Raw genomic sequence first — 16,406 nt, forward strand, 5'->3', positions numbered from 1 at the left:
TCAACCCAGAAAAGACCGAGTGGCTGTTGTGTTTCCCTCCCAAAGATTCGACCAATATTCCATCACTCAGGCTGGGGGGTCAAATTCTATACCCCTCAGAGAGGGTTCGCAACTTAGGAGTCCTCCTGGATCCACAGCTATCGTTTGACCACCATTTAATGGCTGTGACCAGGGGGGCATTCGCCCAGGTTCGCCTGGTGCGCCAGTTGCGACCCTACCTGAATCGGGAGGCTCTCACAACAGTCACCCGGGCCCTTGTGACCTCTAGGCTGGAATACTGCAATGTGCTCTACATGGGGCTGCCCTTGAAGAGCATCCGGCGACTTCAGCTAGTACAGAACGCGGCCGCGCGAGTGATTGTGGGTGCACCTCGGTTCACCCGCATAACACCTATCCTCCGCGAGCTGCGCTGGCTACCTGTGGATCTCCGGATGCGCTTCAAGGTGCTATTAGTCACCCATAAAGCCCTACATGGCAGTGGATCTGGATACTTGAGAGACCGCCTTCTGCCAATTACATCCCTGCGACCAATAAGATCACATAGATTAGGCCTCCTCCGCATCCCATCGGCCAGCCAGTGTCGGCTGGCAACTACAAGGAGGAGGGCCTTCTCAGTAGTAGCCCCGACCCTTTGGAACGAGCTCCCCGTAGAGATTCGCACCCTCTCCACCGTCCAGGCCTTCCGCATAGCCCTTAAGAACTGGCTCGCCCGTCAGGCCTGGGGACAAGGATAGTTACCCCTCCCGAATGATGAATGTATGTTGTTGACTATTTTATTATATGTCTCTATCTTAACGTCTGTATTCCCCCTCCCCGATTTTATGTGAGCCGCCCTGAGTCCCCTCAGGGAAAAGGGCGGCCTACAAATATTAATAAAATCTAAAAATCTAAAATCTAAAGAGATCAAAAGAATGGATGACAAAATGGGAAATATCCAGCAAGCTATTATTAAAAATGAACATATAATAAAAATAGTAGAGACAAAAATGGAACAATTAGACAAAAAGATGGAAACAACAGAACAGAAATATGGACTCGTAAATAGAGATCTTGAAGAATCTATCATCATTCTGGAGATGGAGAAAGCATCCTTATTTTTAAGTTTTCAGAATATTTCAGAATATCTTAGAAGGAAGATCTAGGTGAGATGATGGCAGAGCCTCTAGTGGAGGTATTCCAGAAGGACAAACGGGATATGCAGAGAGATATAGATGAAGTGTACAGATATATACCAACTATGCATGCAGACCCAGGTTACCGAAAGAAGTTCACGTGAGATTCACGAAAAGGACGATAAGAGACAAAGTATGCAAGAAAATGAAGGAAGAAACAATAACTTATAAAGGAAAGGAAATACAAATACTGAAACAAATACCAAGAAGAGTGAGAAATCAAAGGCAGCAGTACCAGTTCTTAACTTTGCAATTAATCAGATATAATATGATGTTCTGTTGGCTGGTGCCAGAAGGTATCCTGATTTCCTTGCAGGAGAAAAAATTTAAGATAAATACCATTGAGAAAGCACAAGAGTTCTTCGAACACCATCTGGCAACTGAAGAAGACCAAGAGAGCAGAGAAGAAGTTGAGTGCAGGAGCCAAGAGGAATATCAAACGGAGAAGAATGAGGGGGAATAAGAAGCTAGGAAAAAGCAGGAGAAAGAACCACTAGAAAGAGAAGATGTAAGAGGGAAAATACAGAGAGAGACAAAGAATACAAGGAAAAAAGATGGAGGAGGAAATTAAGATGGTCTCCATAAACATAAATGGGTTAAATTCTTCAGGGAAAAATCCTCAAATATTCACAAAACTACAAAGATTGGATATCGACATTACATGCTTGCAGGAGGTACACATCAAAAAAACAATATAGCAAATTATTAGAAAACCTAGTTAGGGAAGATGTATGCATTATTAACGCAACAGAAAAAAAGAGGAATTGTAACTTATATTAAGGAAAGACTTGAATCAAAATTAATCTATACAGTCGAGGAGGAAAGAATTTTAATGATCGAGATTAAAACAGAGCAGAAACAAATACTCCTTACTATAATCTATGCACCAAACAACAACCAAACTGAATATTACAGAAAAGTATATATATAACAAAATAATGGAATTTAGTACGAAAACATATGCTTAATTGGAGATTTCAATTCAATAGTGGACATCAAAAAAGATTATAAAAGCAACAAGAAGAATAAGATAAGGAAGAGAACACTGCCAGACTCTTTCTTCAAAATGACACAAGAACTGAGCCCACAAGATGCGTGGAGAGAAACAAATAGGAGACAGAACCAATTTACAGTCTATTCTAATCCACAGAAATCATGTGTCAACACCTCTCCATTAATTAATTAGGAAAGAAAGACCACGAGACTCCATGTGTGGAAATCAAGTGTACTTTTACTAATTAAGAATGATTAAAGGCATAGCGAAGCGAAGTCTGATTATTTAGGCGCGAAAGCGATTGATATATAGAATAGCCCATTCCCCACCCCTTGGCATCACAGTTCCAGTCCAATCATAATTCTTCCAAGTGTCAGGTGTGAGATAACTTCAAAAGGCATCACGAAGATGGAATGTCGGTGCCGTTATTCCTGGCGGGAACACCCACGCATGCGTAGTCCGATCAGCCGGTAAACTCCAGAACCTTCCTCCAGCACAATGAGTAACCCCTCCCAAATACCATGCCCTCCCTCCCCGTTTCATGGCAACCGAAGCGATAGCAAAGCAGAGGCTGACATCATGGTCTAGGATCAATATAGCATGGATGACTTCAGGGCTAATAAAAGACATTGAAGAGATAGAAATAATGACTAACATCTGGGCAGACCAACCCCATAAAAGTAATATGGAAAGGACAAAAGAAAAAGCGTAGATGGACAATGAACAAGGAAATACTGAAACAAAAAGAATATACACAGATGATTGAAACAGAGATGACAGCATTTTTCAAAATAAGCAAAAAAGAAGACACCACTACAAAATTTGTGGGATACCACCAAAACATATATACGAGGACTATAGCATAGACGGCAAGAAGAAATAAGAAAAGGAAACAAAAACAAGAAGAGTTTCAGGAAGAAATTAAAATACTAGAATTAGATTTATAGTCCATGCCCCAAAACAACAAGATAAAAAGAAAAATAGATCTAATAAGACATAAATTGAACCGGATTACACAAGATGAAATGGCCCAGAAAATTAAAATGGCAAAGCAAAACTTCTTTGAGCATGCAAATAATTCAGGGCGTTGGCTGGCATATAGATTAAGGAAAGAAAAGGAGAAAAGAATAATAGCCTATTTACAAGACAAGGAGGGCATGACATGCCATTAGAAGAGTAGGAAAAAAAGAAAATAACACAACAATTTTTTCAAAATTTGTATCGGCAGGAGCATGTATCGGAGGATAATATCAAACAATACCTGAATAAGATAAACTTAACAAAAATTACAGAGATAAAAAGAGAGAGATTAAATGAACCAATAACTATGATGGAATTAGTGGAGACAAGGAAGAAACAAAGGAAGAATAAAACACCAGACCTGGTGATTATCTGTGGAGCTATATAAGACGGTACAAGAACCTTTAGATATATTAATGAATAATTATTCAACGAGGTGGTCGTAGAAGCGAAGATAACAAATTCATGGACAGAAATACTTATTACACTTATTCCAAAAGAAGATACAGACCCACATCAGATTAAAAACTACATACCCATTTCACTGCTGAATGTAGACTATAAATATTTGTATCCATAATTGCATACAGAGTTTAAAAGATTCTAAATGAGTATATCCATCCAGACCAAAATGGATTTTTATCAAAAAGATAAATAAGAAACAACATGAAAACCATTATAAATACACTAGAATATTATGAAGAACATATTCAGGAAAGCAAGCTTGCCTTAATCTTTTTGGATATCCAAAAAGCCTTTGATAATTTAAATTGGAGATTTATTATTTTACAAGTGGAGACTATGAATTTTGGGGAGAAATTTGTAAAGATAGTGGAAAAAATATACACAACCCAACAGCAAAGTGATAATAAATGGTGATACTACTGAAAAATTTATTATTGGGAAGAGGGTAAGACAAGAATGCCTGTTTTCTCCTTTATCATTCATATTAACCTTGGAGGTATTGCTAATAAAAATCAGAGGGGATCAGGAACTATAAAGGGTTTGAAAATAAGGAAAAAAGAATAGAGTCCAAGCATTTGCAGACAATTTAGTATTTATATTGGAACAACCGCTAGAGACAGGACCCGAACTGGTGCAACACATAGAAGAATATGATAGAGTAGCAGGACTTAAAATTAACAAAAATAAAACAAAGGCAATAACAAAAAATCTTTATAAAAAAACAGGAAAGAGAATTGGAAGAAAGAATCGACATACATATTTGGGGATTTGGCTATCAGGCAGATGTTCCTCAATCAAAGAAGATAACTACACTAAATGAATACAACAGATTAAAAAATATTTGGAAACATGGAAAAAACTACAATTGTCCCTTATAGGAAGGATAGCTGCCATCAAAATGAACATTTTACCAAAAATACTGTTCCTCTTTCAAGTAGCACCAATAAAATTAGATAAAAGTTTTTTTAGAGAGTTAAATAACCTAACTATGAAATACATTTGGCTGGGTGCGGGGGGGAAGCACAAATTAAAATAAAACTATTGTAGGATAGTAGAGAAAGTGGAGGATTCGGGCTCCCGGATTGGGAGACATACTACCAGGCAGTGGCACTTACATGGATGAAAGATTGGACTGAGTTGAAAAAATAAAAGAACGCTGATTTTAGAAGACCATGACTTACAGTTAGGATGGCACACATTTATATGGGATGGCAAAAATAACACCTACAGTTATTTTCAGAAACATTTAATTAGGGATGCTTTGCTACAAGTATGACAAAAAAAAACTAAAGAAAAACACTATATTAAAATTCCAAATTGGCTATCAATGATGGATACGTTAATCTAACCCAATGTATTAGACATGGATAAAATAAAAAGAAATAAAGATTTCCTAAATGATCACGGAGAATTAAAACAAGATTAGAACTAAAAGAACAGGGCATGAACATCCATTGGTGGCCATATATGCAGATACAGGCTAGATATAAGAAAGATAAAGAACAGTACAGATTGCAAACAGAACCGCAAGATCTAAGTAAAATTTTACAAGGTACAGAGGATAAATTGATCAAGAAATTATATAACTACCTATTGAATTACAGAATGGAGGAAGAGATAAAGAAACTATGATAACTTGGGATAAAAATTTTGGTTACAGTATTGATTTGGAGAAATGGGAAAAAATTTGGAATGAAAATTATAAATTGACAATGGCAGTAGCCCACAAGGAAAATATGTATAAAATATTCTATAGATGGCACCTCCCACCAGTGAGATTGGGTAAAATAAGTATAATGTTTATTGTCATTGTACTTAAATGCAATGAAATTGGTTTTAACTTCACTGGTGCAAAATTATAACAGAAACGAAAAAAGAAAGAAAAAGAGAAAAAAACCAGCGTGTGCTTGGAGTGATTGTGGTTGTATTTAAAAGTCTCACGGCCCAAGGATAGAAACTATCTTTAAATCTGTTTGTTGGCTGGCTATACTAAAATGTACCTGAACTTATCACCAAACTGTTGGAAATGTAGGCAAAATCAAGGAACGTATTACCACATGGTGTTATGCCCAAAGGCTAAACAATATTGGAATAGAATAAGAAAATGGCTCAAATAAATTACTAAACAGCAAATAGATATGAAACTAGAATTATTTCTATTGGGAATACCTACAAGAAAATATGACCAAAACCCCACAATATTTAATTACACATATCATAATGGCAGCAAGAATAATATCTGCACAAAATTGGAAGAATAATACACCACCAAAGGGGAATGTTATAATGAAAGTGTTAAGAGTGTGCAAAGATGGACAAACTTACAAAAGAAATAAAAGAAATGGAGGAAACAGAATATTATATGGTATGGAACGAGTGGTACAAATGGCTAGAGGACAGGTGTAAAGCTTAAGGAAAGACTAAATGAAGAAGACACAGGAGTTAGAAATTAGTAATATATTGATAGAGATGAACAAACATGTATAAATGGAAATGATACATAATGAAGGATTGTAAATTAAGGAATGTATATAATAGTATCATATGTATAGACAAAGAGAAACTGAAATAAGGGGGGGAGAAGTGCATTTATAATGGATGTATACTGAGGTGAAAATGTTGTACAGAAGGAAATTGCAAAAAAAAATGTTTTTTTAAACATTAATAAAAATATTTTTTTAAAAAAATAAAAAATAAACTAGTCTTTCACTGAGCAGAAAATATATATTATTTTTTTGTTCAAGAACAGAGCACAATCAGTAGGTATGCCTATAGGAAAGAAAGTATTGCAACCTAGTTACTTTACTTGTTTTATTTTGCAGATAGTGTGAAAATATTGTCTGACTTTGGAACAGCCTTTGTAGCAGCTTGGAAGAATACTCATAATTATAGAGTGTGGAACAGTAATAAACACCCAGCCCTCGCAGAAGTAAATCCTAGGTAAGAGTATATCAATTTATATGGAAATGAGAAAGTGAAAGTGATGGTGATAAACTTCTCAAAATTTGGGAGTATATTTGCTTAACATCATTGGTGTTTTTCCTGATGAGAAAGGTTATGTAAATATGACAAGTTATTCCTGATTTGTTGGGCTCATGTAATAAGCCGGAAAGTGTTCAATTTCCTTTATCCTTAATATTACCTAGCCAGTTATTGAAGCAACATGGCAAGAAAATAATTTAGTCCTTAAGTGTTCTCTCCCAAGCCTCTAATATATACTGATGCAGACTTAGCTGTCTGCCACAACTAAGGAAGGAGATAAGCAACCCCTTGGCTAGGAGCCCAGAAAATTATCTCTATGAAAACAAGGCTTGAACTCATGAAATTATCCCAATCTTTCACTACGCCTGGATTAGTAAACTCTTGTTTCTTGTAAAATTCCCCTCCCGTCACCCCACCTTATAAGCTCTCCGGGAGGGGCCAATCAGTAGCCATCTGTTCCTATTTCCTTCTGTGAGCCTTTTTCCAAAGCTGCTCCCTCCTCCTCTCAGCCCTACGCATATGTACGTCAGGGACAACCTCCCTCTGTTCTTCCTTACTGCTCCCTGACTCAAACGCATCTGGTGGCCAATGGGCCTCTCTAGTCCCTGCTCTGACTCCAAACACCCCCCAGAGTCTTCCTCAGCCTCCAGGGCAGCCCCATAGTGTTCATCGCTGTCAGATTCCACCAACAGCTCAGCCGGCGGCTGTTGGGCCGCAACACTAAGGATAGAAAATATTTATAATATTGACTCCTAAGAAGAGGAGAGGCAAAATGTTTTAATGTATCCCTTTTCACACAAAGGAAATGGTTAATAGTTATAACTGAGAAAGTATATGAAATGGTTAGTCAGCTTACCTTCTCTCTCTCTTTCTTTTCTGCCTACCTCACTTTTCAGTCATCCATTCCAAGGACAATATTCTGTTTCTGATGTAAAATTAAGATTATCACAGTAAGTATTGCTTATATTTTTAAACTTGTTCACAGTTGAAATGTGCGTATAGTAGTTTATTGTTCAGTTATGGCAGTATTGGCTTAAAAAGTGAAATGGATTGATCAATACCAATATTTTATGAAAATTTCAGAATTTTTTGGAAGCTTATTCACATACTTCTAAATAGGCATGTAGACCAAGTTTTAAAAATATTTAGAAATAAAAATAATGTTCAAATTCTTGGAAGCATTCTGAGATTGAAACACCAGTAGATTGAGTTTCAAGCAATTCTAAAATAGAACAATTTTAGATTCAAAATATTTCAAATTCCAAATACCTTACCCATTGTAGTGCTAGTTAACTGAAACATAAATTAATATTTCAATTTACTTATGTTTAATTGATATTCTTAAACATTTATCATCATAATCATTTTAGCCATTGTCTATCCACTGGAGAATGAAGGCCTCTTCCGCATGTTTTCATCTAATATAGTCCTGAGCTTTCTTTTGCCAGTTGGTTCCATAATTAATGTTATTAAACATTACATACATGCAATTAGCAGAAACCAGTAAGACAGTGCTATTCTATTTCTTAATTTAGTTCTGTTCAGAACAGTGAACATGGTAAGAAGATTGGAAATGCCATGATTACCAGTAGTCGAAATGTTGTGCAGACAGGAAGAGCTGTTGGTAAGTGATCCTCTAACTGGAATCAAAGTGCTACAAATTCAGTGGCTGGACTATGCATCCCATTAGGCTATGATGAAATTGGTATAGTTAATGGCTTAGCATTATATATAAACCCAGCCAATTGAATTTTATTCAGGCTTACAAACAAGAGATTGGGGCAAACCCTTCATTCCTCAATTGCAAAATATCCTTCCCTTGGCCTGCTTTAAAATATTGGTTTTTTGCTGAACCATTACCGTATATACTCGAGTATAAGCCGACCCGAATATAAGCCGAGGCACCTAATTTTACCCCAAAAAGCTGGAAAAGTTATTGACTCGAGTATAAGCCTAGGGTGGGAAATGCAGCAGCTACGGTAAATTTCAAAAATAAAAAATCAGTGTTATTTGAAACTCAAAGTTATGTTTATTCAAGGGACCCGCTTAATTAAAGTGTTCTATAATATCAGTATGACTTATAATACTGCAAGTCTGCAATATTAAAATACTTGTATAGGGGATCCCCGGGATCCCCCGAAGAGATCAAATCACAACCAGTATGCCACCTTCTTGGTATATTGTTTTTATTTTCACTGAGTTTTTAAAAATGAGCATTATTTCATCCTTTTTTTCTTTATGTTTGATTGGTATCTGCAATTTGTGTTAATTCTGTTCATACATATAATATAAATGAAAAACCCAGCTCTCTTAAAAAATATTTTAAGTTCTTTCTGGTGCTCCCTTTTAGAATTGGCCAACTAATATTTCTGTTCGCCCAACTAATGTCAGGCAGAGTTAACTGAAAAAGTAATTTTTCATGAAAGGACATTTTCCTAGGATTTTAATTGTTCTTACTGTCAGATTTCTCGTTATTTCCAGCTTGAGTCTCCTTCTGACAAGTTTCCATTGCTTCTTGTCCTGTCCTCAGGTGCTATTGCTGCCGCTGCCTCCTCCTCCTCCAACAGCACCAGCACATTTGCTGCCCAGCGCTGCGGCTGAGGTGAAGCCGCCAAAGCTCCCGCTGGCGCCCCCGCAGCGTTGGGCGGATATCCGGCAGTGCTGTTGGAGGAGGAGGAGGCGAACCAGCCTGCCATCGCCGGCCACCGCTAGCCCCGCCGCTCTTCCCACCCCCTTCCAAGCCCCACAGTCCAGCGGATGGAGCAGAAGCAGCTCCGGGGCTTCGCTGCTGCTCCCCGCATTTTCTGCACGGGGATCCCTTGGAGAGGGGATTCCAGCCTGCCATCGCCAGCCACTGCCAGCCCCGCCGCTCTTCCCACCCCCTTCCAAGCCCCACAGTCCAGCGGATGGAGCAGAAGCAGCTCCGGGGCTTCGCTGCTGCTCCCCGCATTTTCTGCACGGGGATCCCTTGGAGAGGGGATTCCAGCCTGCCATCGCCGGCCACCGCTAGCCCCGCCGCTCTTCCCACCCCCTTCCAAGCCCCACAGTCCAGCGGACGGAGCAGAAGCAGCTCCGGGGCTTCGCTGCTCCATCCACTGGACTGTGGGGCTTGGAAGGGGTCGGGAAGAGCGGCGGGGCTAGCGGTGGCTGGCGATGGCAGGCTGGAATCCCCTCTCCAAGGGATCCCCGTGCAGAAAATGCGGGGAGCAGCAGCGAAGCCCCAGGGCTGCTTCTGCTCCGTCCGCTGGACTGTGGGGCTTGGAAGGGGTCGGGAAGAGCGGCGGGGCTAGCAGTGGCCGGCGATGGCAGGCTGGTTCGCCTCCTCCTCCTCCAACAGGCAACAGCACTGCCGGATCCAGTTGTAGACTCGAGTATAAGCCGAGGCGGCTTTTTTCAGCCCAAAAAGTGGGCTGAAAAACTCGGCTTATACTCGAGTATATACGGTAATTCATATTTTATCAAAAATCTTTTTTAACACAGTAAATTCATGAACCATTTAGGTCCCATATAATATCAACAATCAAATAAACATTCCATAGCAAATTAAAATAGAAGGGGGAAAAAGTATATTTATATATAACAAATCTTTGTTACAATGCCTTTAGGAATAAATCCTATTGTCTCACAGAACAACAATCTGGCTTTAGACAGAGTCAATCTATTACTGACAAGTGCTTTCTCTTTAATTATCTAATTATTAAATCTGTGAGTAAGAAGAGTCAACCATTTGCTGAGCTTATAGAGTGTAGCATTTGACACAGAGAAACATTATGGAGAAAATTGTTTTATCCTCAGTATGGCATCCAGCCTGTTTGCACTGATCAAAATCCTTTCACAAAATCCTTGTTTGAGATTGCGGTTTGGAGTCAATGAAATCATCCAAGCAGTATCAATATTTAAAAGGATAAGGAAGAGATATATACATGCACTAATGCCATATAGTCTCTATATTAATGATTTAACATTACTGAAGCACACATGCCTGAAATATTGCAACACTTTGTTATAAGCTTACAATATGACATTATCATATTCAATTCTACAGGTAGTCCTCAATTTACTACCATAATTGACCCCAACATTTATGTTGCTAAGTGAGACATTTGTTGATTTTTGCCTCATTTTACGACTGCAGTTGTTAAATTGGTAGCATGGTTATTAAGTGAATCCAGCTGTCCTATTGACTTTCCTTGTCAGAAGGATGCAAAACATGACCCTGGGACGCTGCCACCATCATAAATGTGAGTCTGTTGTCAAGCATCCAATGTAAATCATGTGACCGTGGGGAGGCTGCAATGGTCATAGGTACCCTTATACTCCCTATATGGAATTCATATAAAATGTACAAATTATAGAGCACACACAATACCTGAGAAGTATTTTGAATGTGGCTAAAAGGATCTCAGTTGCTGCAGTTAGAGCTACATTGGGAATGTATTTTCTAAAATAAGTGCACACAATTATTAAAACAAAATGAATGCTAGCAGCTGTGGTGGCACAATAGTTAGAATACTGTATTGCAGGCTAATTCTGCCATAGCCTGGAATTCGATCCTGACCGACTGAAGGTTGATTCAGCCTTTCATCTTTCCTAGGTTAGTAAAATGAGGAGCCAGATTGTTGAGTAAATGTCCTGACATTTGTAAACTGCTTAGAGCAGGGGTGTCAAACTCAATTTCATTGAGGGCCTCGTCAGGAAATGGGCCCATTTTTGCGAAAACAGGCTGTTTTTGGGAGGCTTGCAGAGTACAAAAACTTTTTTTTAAATTTTCCTCTTCAAAACTTTGCTGTGTCGTATACTCCGATGCATCTTATACTCCAAAAATTCAGTAAGTTTAGGTGCATTGCTATGGAAACTGACAGACTTTCAAAATTATGCCTGATAGTACAGATTGAATTTCAGCTAAAGAACTCTTGAATTGTTACCTAGCTTGGATAATGAAACATCTGCAAGAAAACAACCATCAATTTTAATTTTGACTTTTATTTATTTATTCATTCATTCATTCATGGCCTAAGTTTGTACAGCTACTCAACTTAAATATGTAATGCTGAACATGCACACACAGTACATACAAAACAATAAAACAAAATAAACACACAACAATCATCATTAAAAGTACTGAAACAATAAATAAAGATTATTTTAAAAATTCCCATAACCTGTGTGGAAGAGTGAACTTAGTTTCCTAACAATACTGCCACCTGGTAGGTGCCATATCCATATCACTGGCTTTCCAGATCAAACGGCAAAGCCATGTTTTCAACACTTTTGAAGGCCATCAAAATTAGGGTCAGTATGATCTCCAGGGGATTAATGTTATAGAGCAGGGGTCCCCAAATCCACATCCAGGTCTTGAGCTATTTGGAACTGGGCTGCGGAAGTAATGGGCTTGCCTGCTGCTCATGCAAATGCAAATACAAAGTTGGAAAAGACTGAAAACTCTGTTATGGAGGGTGGGTATTATGGCAGAAAATGTTGTCATCCTGGCTCCCCATCAGATAATGTTCCTTTATGGACTAGACCTGTGACATATCTTTCCTATCAGACTTGATGGGACAGGTTGATATGATTGGGGAGCAGCAGTCCTTCAACTAACCCAGCTCCATGCCATGCTTGCTTTTATTTCTTTACCTGTGGTCTTATTGTTCGATATTTTGTATTCTGATATGGCCTAATGGTTACTGTAATGAATAAAATATTGCTCAAGCAAAAGAGCTTCTGACATCATTCTTAATCTATTCTATTTAATTTTTTTTCTCCCCCCCACCCCTCTTATTTTGTTTCATAATGCAGGTCAGTCAGTTGGAGGAGCTCTCACCAGTGCAAAATCAGCAGTGTCTTCATGGCTTTCTACTTTCACCCAGTCCTCTCAAAGCCTTGGGGAATAATTCTTCTGGGCTAAGTTTTTTGCATTTCTTTTAAGAAACCAAAAGGCTTCACTATAAAAGCATAGGTACTTGAATTCAATTGCATGAAGATGAGCTGCATCACAGGATATAATTTGGCAACTGCTTTTATACTTCTTTGCTTTATATTTGAACCTTGTTCCAGATTTATTTTTGTATTTTGGAGGATGTCAATTTAGCTGTATTTTAAGTTAAATTGTTTAGCATTGTTTTTAAGAGTTGAATTATATTTCAGTATGAAACATGATAGTGTATATGGAGGTAATATTTCAACATTTAATACATAAAAATATATTCACATTTGTACTTGTAATATCTTTTCCCATCTACAAATCCAACGTGCAGAATTGTTTGTTTCAGTAGAACATATTTCCACAAATGTGTTACAAATGGAAGTAATTATAAGTGGGGTAATGTGAAATTAATGAGATTTAAATTAGCAGACTTTAAATAGTCTTTAAAAAAGCTAAGATAGCATTTTAAAATTTTACACCATCTCACTATTTAGGTAACAACCATTGCAGGATTAGTTAACTTTTCACACCAAATAATTCTAGTACTGTTTTTGTTTTTTTGTTAATGAGAATGTAGTGCAATTTCATGTTATATTTAAGTGTCTCAATCTAAATACTAACAAATTATCTACCTCTCATCAATTAGGTTATCAACTCTTTTTTTCCATAGCTGCTGTAACATTTTTGAATCAGCATGTGTTAATTAGTAATTTTTGCCCCATCTATATAAACATACATTATGTTTAATCTCATTCAATCATTTTGAAAGAAAAAAGTGATCTCACTGATGCTATGAAAACATAACATGGCCCAGTTTAAAACAATGACTTAACAAGATATTTATTTTGGGACAATTTTCATTTTGAAATAATCCCATGGCCACAATTTCTAATTTTCCTTTTCAGAGTTGATGTACTGGTAGGAAGAATGTATAAGATTATGACATCTACGTTATTGATTAGGTTTTTAAAATTAGTAGTATATTATTTCTTTCTTGGCTGAATTTGGTTTTGTTTACCATAATCAGAGATTCTTGTATTCTGAATTTAAGGGAAAAATATGATTGTATCAATTTTTGGATAGCACAAGTATAAATCTTTATAAAGATTAAATAGAATATTTTATAGGTACATTGCTGCATTATGTGGTAAATGTTTAGAAAGGACAACTAGTTCCATTGGAAAGAAGCTAATTGCTGTTTCCTAACATTTTGATAACTGAAATGTAACAAATATCGTGATTTGTCATACAACAGTGTTCTTTTAATAGTGCATTACAATTCAGTTCTGCACGTATAACTTACAGAATTAGGTTAACTGGGTTTACAAAGAAGCATTTTACCAAAAGAACTTGCTGTAAAGTTATCAACTCTGAATTGGATTTACAGATAGCTGGACATGCTATTGACTAGTTTAAGCACAATGAAAGTACTTGTTCTAATAAATAAATAATTTTCTAATAAACAGAAAAGTGGAATAGAAATCCAATATACTGTAATGTAGTTGCTTTTTAAATTCTACCATGACATAGCTTTTGTTTTGATTTCCTTGTTGGGAGCTGTTATACGTACTTTTTACCTAGAAAGATTACATCCTTTTGAAATAAAATGTAGTAATGATTAAAATTGACAATCCCATGCAAATATTTATAATGTATGCATTTTAAAAGTTACTTCATATACTGAGAATTTAAGAAGAAATATTTAACCATATCAATAAAGCTAAAAAGTAAAGTCATCATATATCAATTTCTGATCCTTTGTGCACAAATCATTGGTTATAATGAGAAGCTTTAGGTTCAGTAGAAGTAACCTCTGAACAAGTTGGGATAGGAACACCAGATTGCATCACTTTGTAGAAAGGTTTAAGGTTGTCCAAGATCTTTCTGACGTATCTTTATGATGGTACTGATATTTCAAACCATGTTGCTTCAGTGATATATATAAAAATGCAATTCAAATTTAATATGAACAATGTATCTTTGTATTGCAGTCAATAACAACTTCTGCAATTTGAGCATTGGATACAATTCTTTAGTAGGAAGTTAAAATTAAAAAACTATGTTTTACTTAAAAAAACCACCTGGATTTTATTTTAGCATGTTTCTCACAGGGTCAACTTTTCTATCTAGTATTCCTGTGGCATTGCCATTCATTGATAAGGACTACAGAGGTGAGTTGCTCCCAGTTCAGCCGAACCGGTAGTGGAATTCAGGCCTGGGTCACAGAACCCAGGACTGCCACGCCTCCGAATGGGTTCCCTTACCGCTGCTGAGCCACTTTGATTTTTAGTGACTACGCATGCGCAATTCACTGTAAATTGTTCTGCACATGCACAAAGAACAAATTACATTGAACAGCGTACACCCACACAATGTGCATCTGGCACATGCATCGGTTGCAAACCAGTAGTAAAACAGGCAGCAACCCATCCCCGACCACAAAAATAAAGTTTATTTCAATTCCATTTTTAATTCCTTGTTTTGATGTTTTTACTATTATTCAGATAGATCTTACAACGAAAGTCTAATTTAGCTTTCATTGTCTTATGAAATGGTTTATACTACCACATAATCTTATTTTGTTGTGACATGGACTCTGTCTGTGACTCAAACATATGATACTTATCTGTGAGTAAAATGAGACACTCACGCTTTATTCTAGATAGGAAAAATGTGAAAATAAAAGTTGCATGTAAAAGGAGTAACTGCAATCTGTGTGCCATGAAATCTTCAGTTTCTGAATACATTATATGCATCTAATCTTTCAGGATAAGCAAATGATCAAGAACAGATAATAGAAGTATTTAATGGATATTATGAACATCATACTGATGCTACATCTGTACGAACTGATTATTTTTGTTTTAGGCACTGGGACTTTACTGTAAAATTATATATTTGCATCATACACAACAGATAACTGACTTTAGTTTTTAAAACTTTCTTCAAGTATTTAGAAATCTATCACATTACAAAATGAAATAAATTCTTAAACCTCTCATCTAATTTATAAGTTATTAAGACTCACAAAATTAACTTCTGGACATACAAACATAATTGTCCAATCATGAGTTAACTGAACTGAAACATAATAGTAAAAATTAGTTGAAAACAACTCTTTATCAGAGTTCTAAAAGAATAAGTGTATATTGAATGAACAAAGAATATGCTTGTGATCGAGAAAGTCTATTAATGTATATGCCTTTTTAGCCTAACAAAATAAAGTTTTATTTTTATGGTATCTGAAAACATGTCATTTGGATAATATATTGTAACAAAATATGGTACATAGATTTCAGAACAAACCTAATTATTTTTGATATGTAGAAACATTAGGAGCAGATTTCATGAGAGGAATTATTAATAGCACTAAAAGCTTGTGACCTGATAGTTTGAAATTTGTGTTATGAAGATAAAAAAAAAAAGAAAAAAGTGAACAGCTAAAATGCTTTAGGTAAAGGTAAAGGTTCTCCTCACACATATGTGCTAGTCATTCCTGTCTCCAAGGTCTTGCGGCTGGCATAACTAAACGCCAAAGGCGCACGGAACACTGTTACCTTCCCACCAAAGGTGGTTCCTATTTTTTGAGCTGAGGAATCTGGTGGGTTTTTTTTTTTTTTAAAAAAAGCTATAATCCCTGATCAAGAACCAAAGCTCTAATGAAAGAAAATCAGCAGCATCCTTGTCATAGTTGTCTCTTACAAAATCCTATGAAGTTGTCATAGTTGTGGTTCTTTGTAAAACTTTCTGAAAGCCTTGCCCAAATATGTTTGCTGACCTATCTTATTCAAGAATCTATTCTGATTTTTAGTGGAAAAAAGTGATAATTGTAACAGAAAAAATGAAGTGT

The 16,406-nt window shown here is 36.7% G+C and overlaps 1 protein-coding gene across 2 annotated transcripts in view; it reads left to right on the forward strand.

The window, feature by feature from the left end:
* The window catches only part of AVL9 (AVL9 cell migration associated), a 159,791-nt gene extending 143,887 nt beyond the window's left edge, over window positions 1-15,904 (forward strand). For both annotated transcript variants that reach the window (XM_032235109.1, XM_032235108.1), the window contains 4 exons: window positions 6,474-6,591; window positions 7,530-7,583; window positions 8,169-8,257; window positions 12,430-15,904. In XM_032235109.1, the coding sequence (XP_032091000.1) occupies window positions 6,474-6,591; window positions 7,530-7,583; window positions 8,169-8,257; window positions 12,430-12,524 (356 nt within the window). In that variant the 3' untranslated portion in view covers window positions 12,525-15,904. The remainder of the gene's footprint in view (window positions 1-6,473; window positions 6,592-7,529; window positions 7,584-8,168; window positions 8,258-12,429) is intronic.
* The last annotated feature ends 502 nt before the right edge of the window (window positions 15,905-16,406 follow it).

Source organism: Thamnophis elegans, chromosome Z (genome assembly GCF_009769535.1).
Source record: "Thamnophis elegans isolate rThaEle1 chromosome Z, rThaEle1.pri, whole genome shotgun sequence".
In the NCBI taxonomy this organism is placed as follows: Eukaryota; Metazoa; Chordata; class Lepidosauria; order Squamata; family Colubridae; genus Thamnophis; species Thamnophis elegans.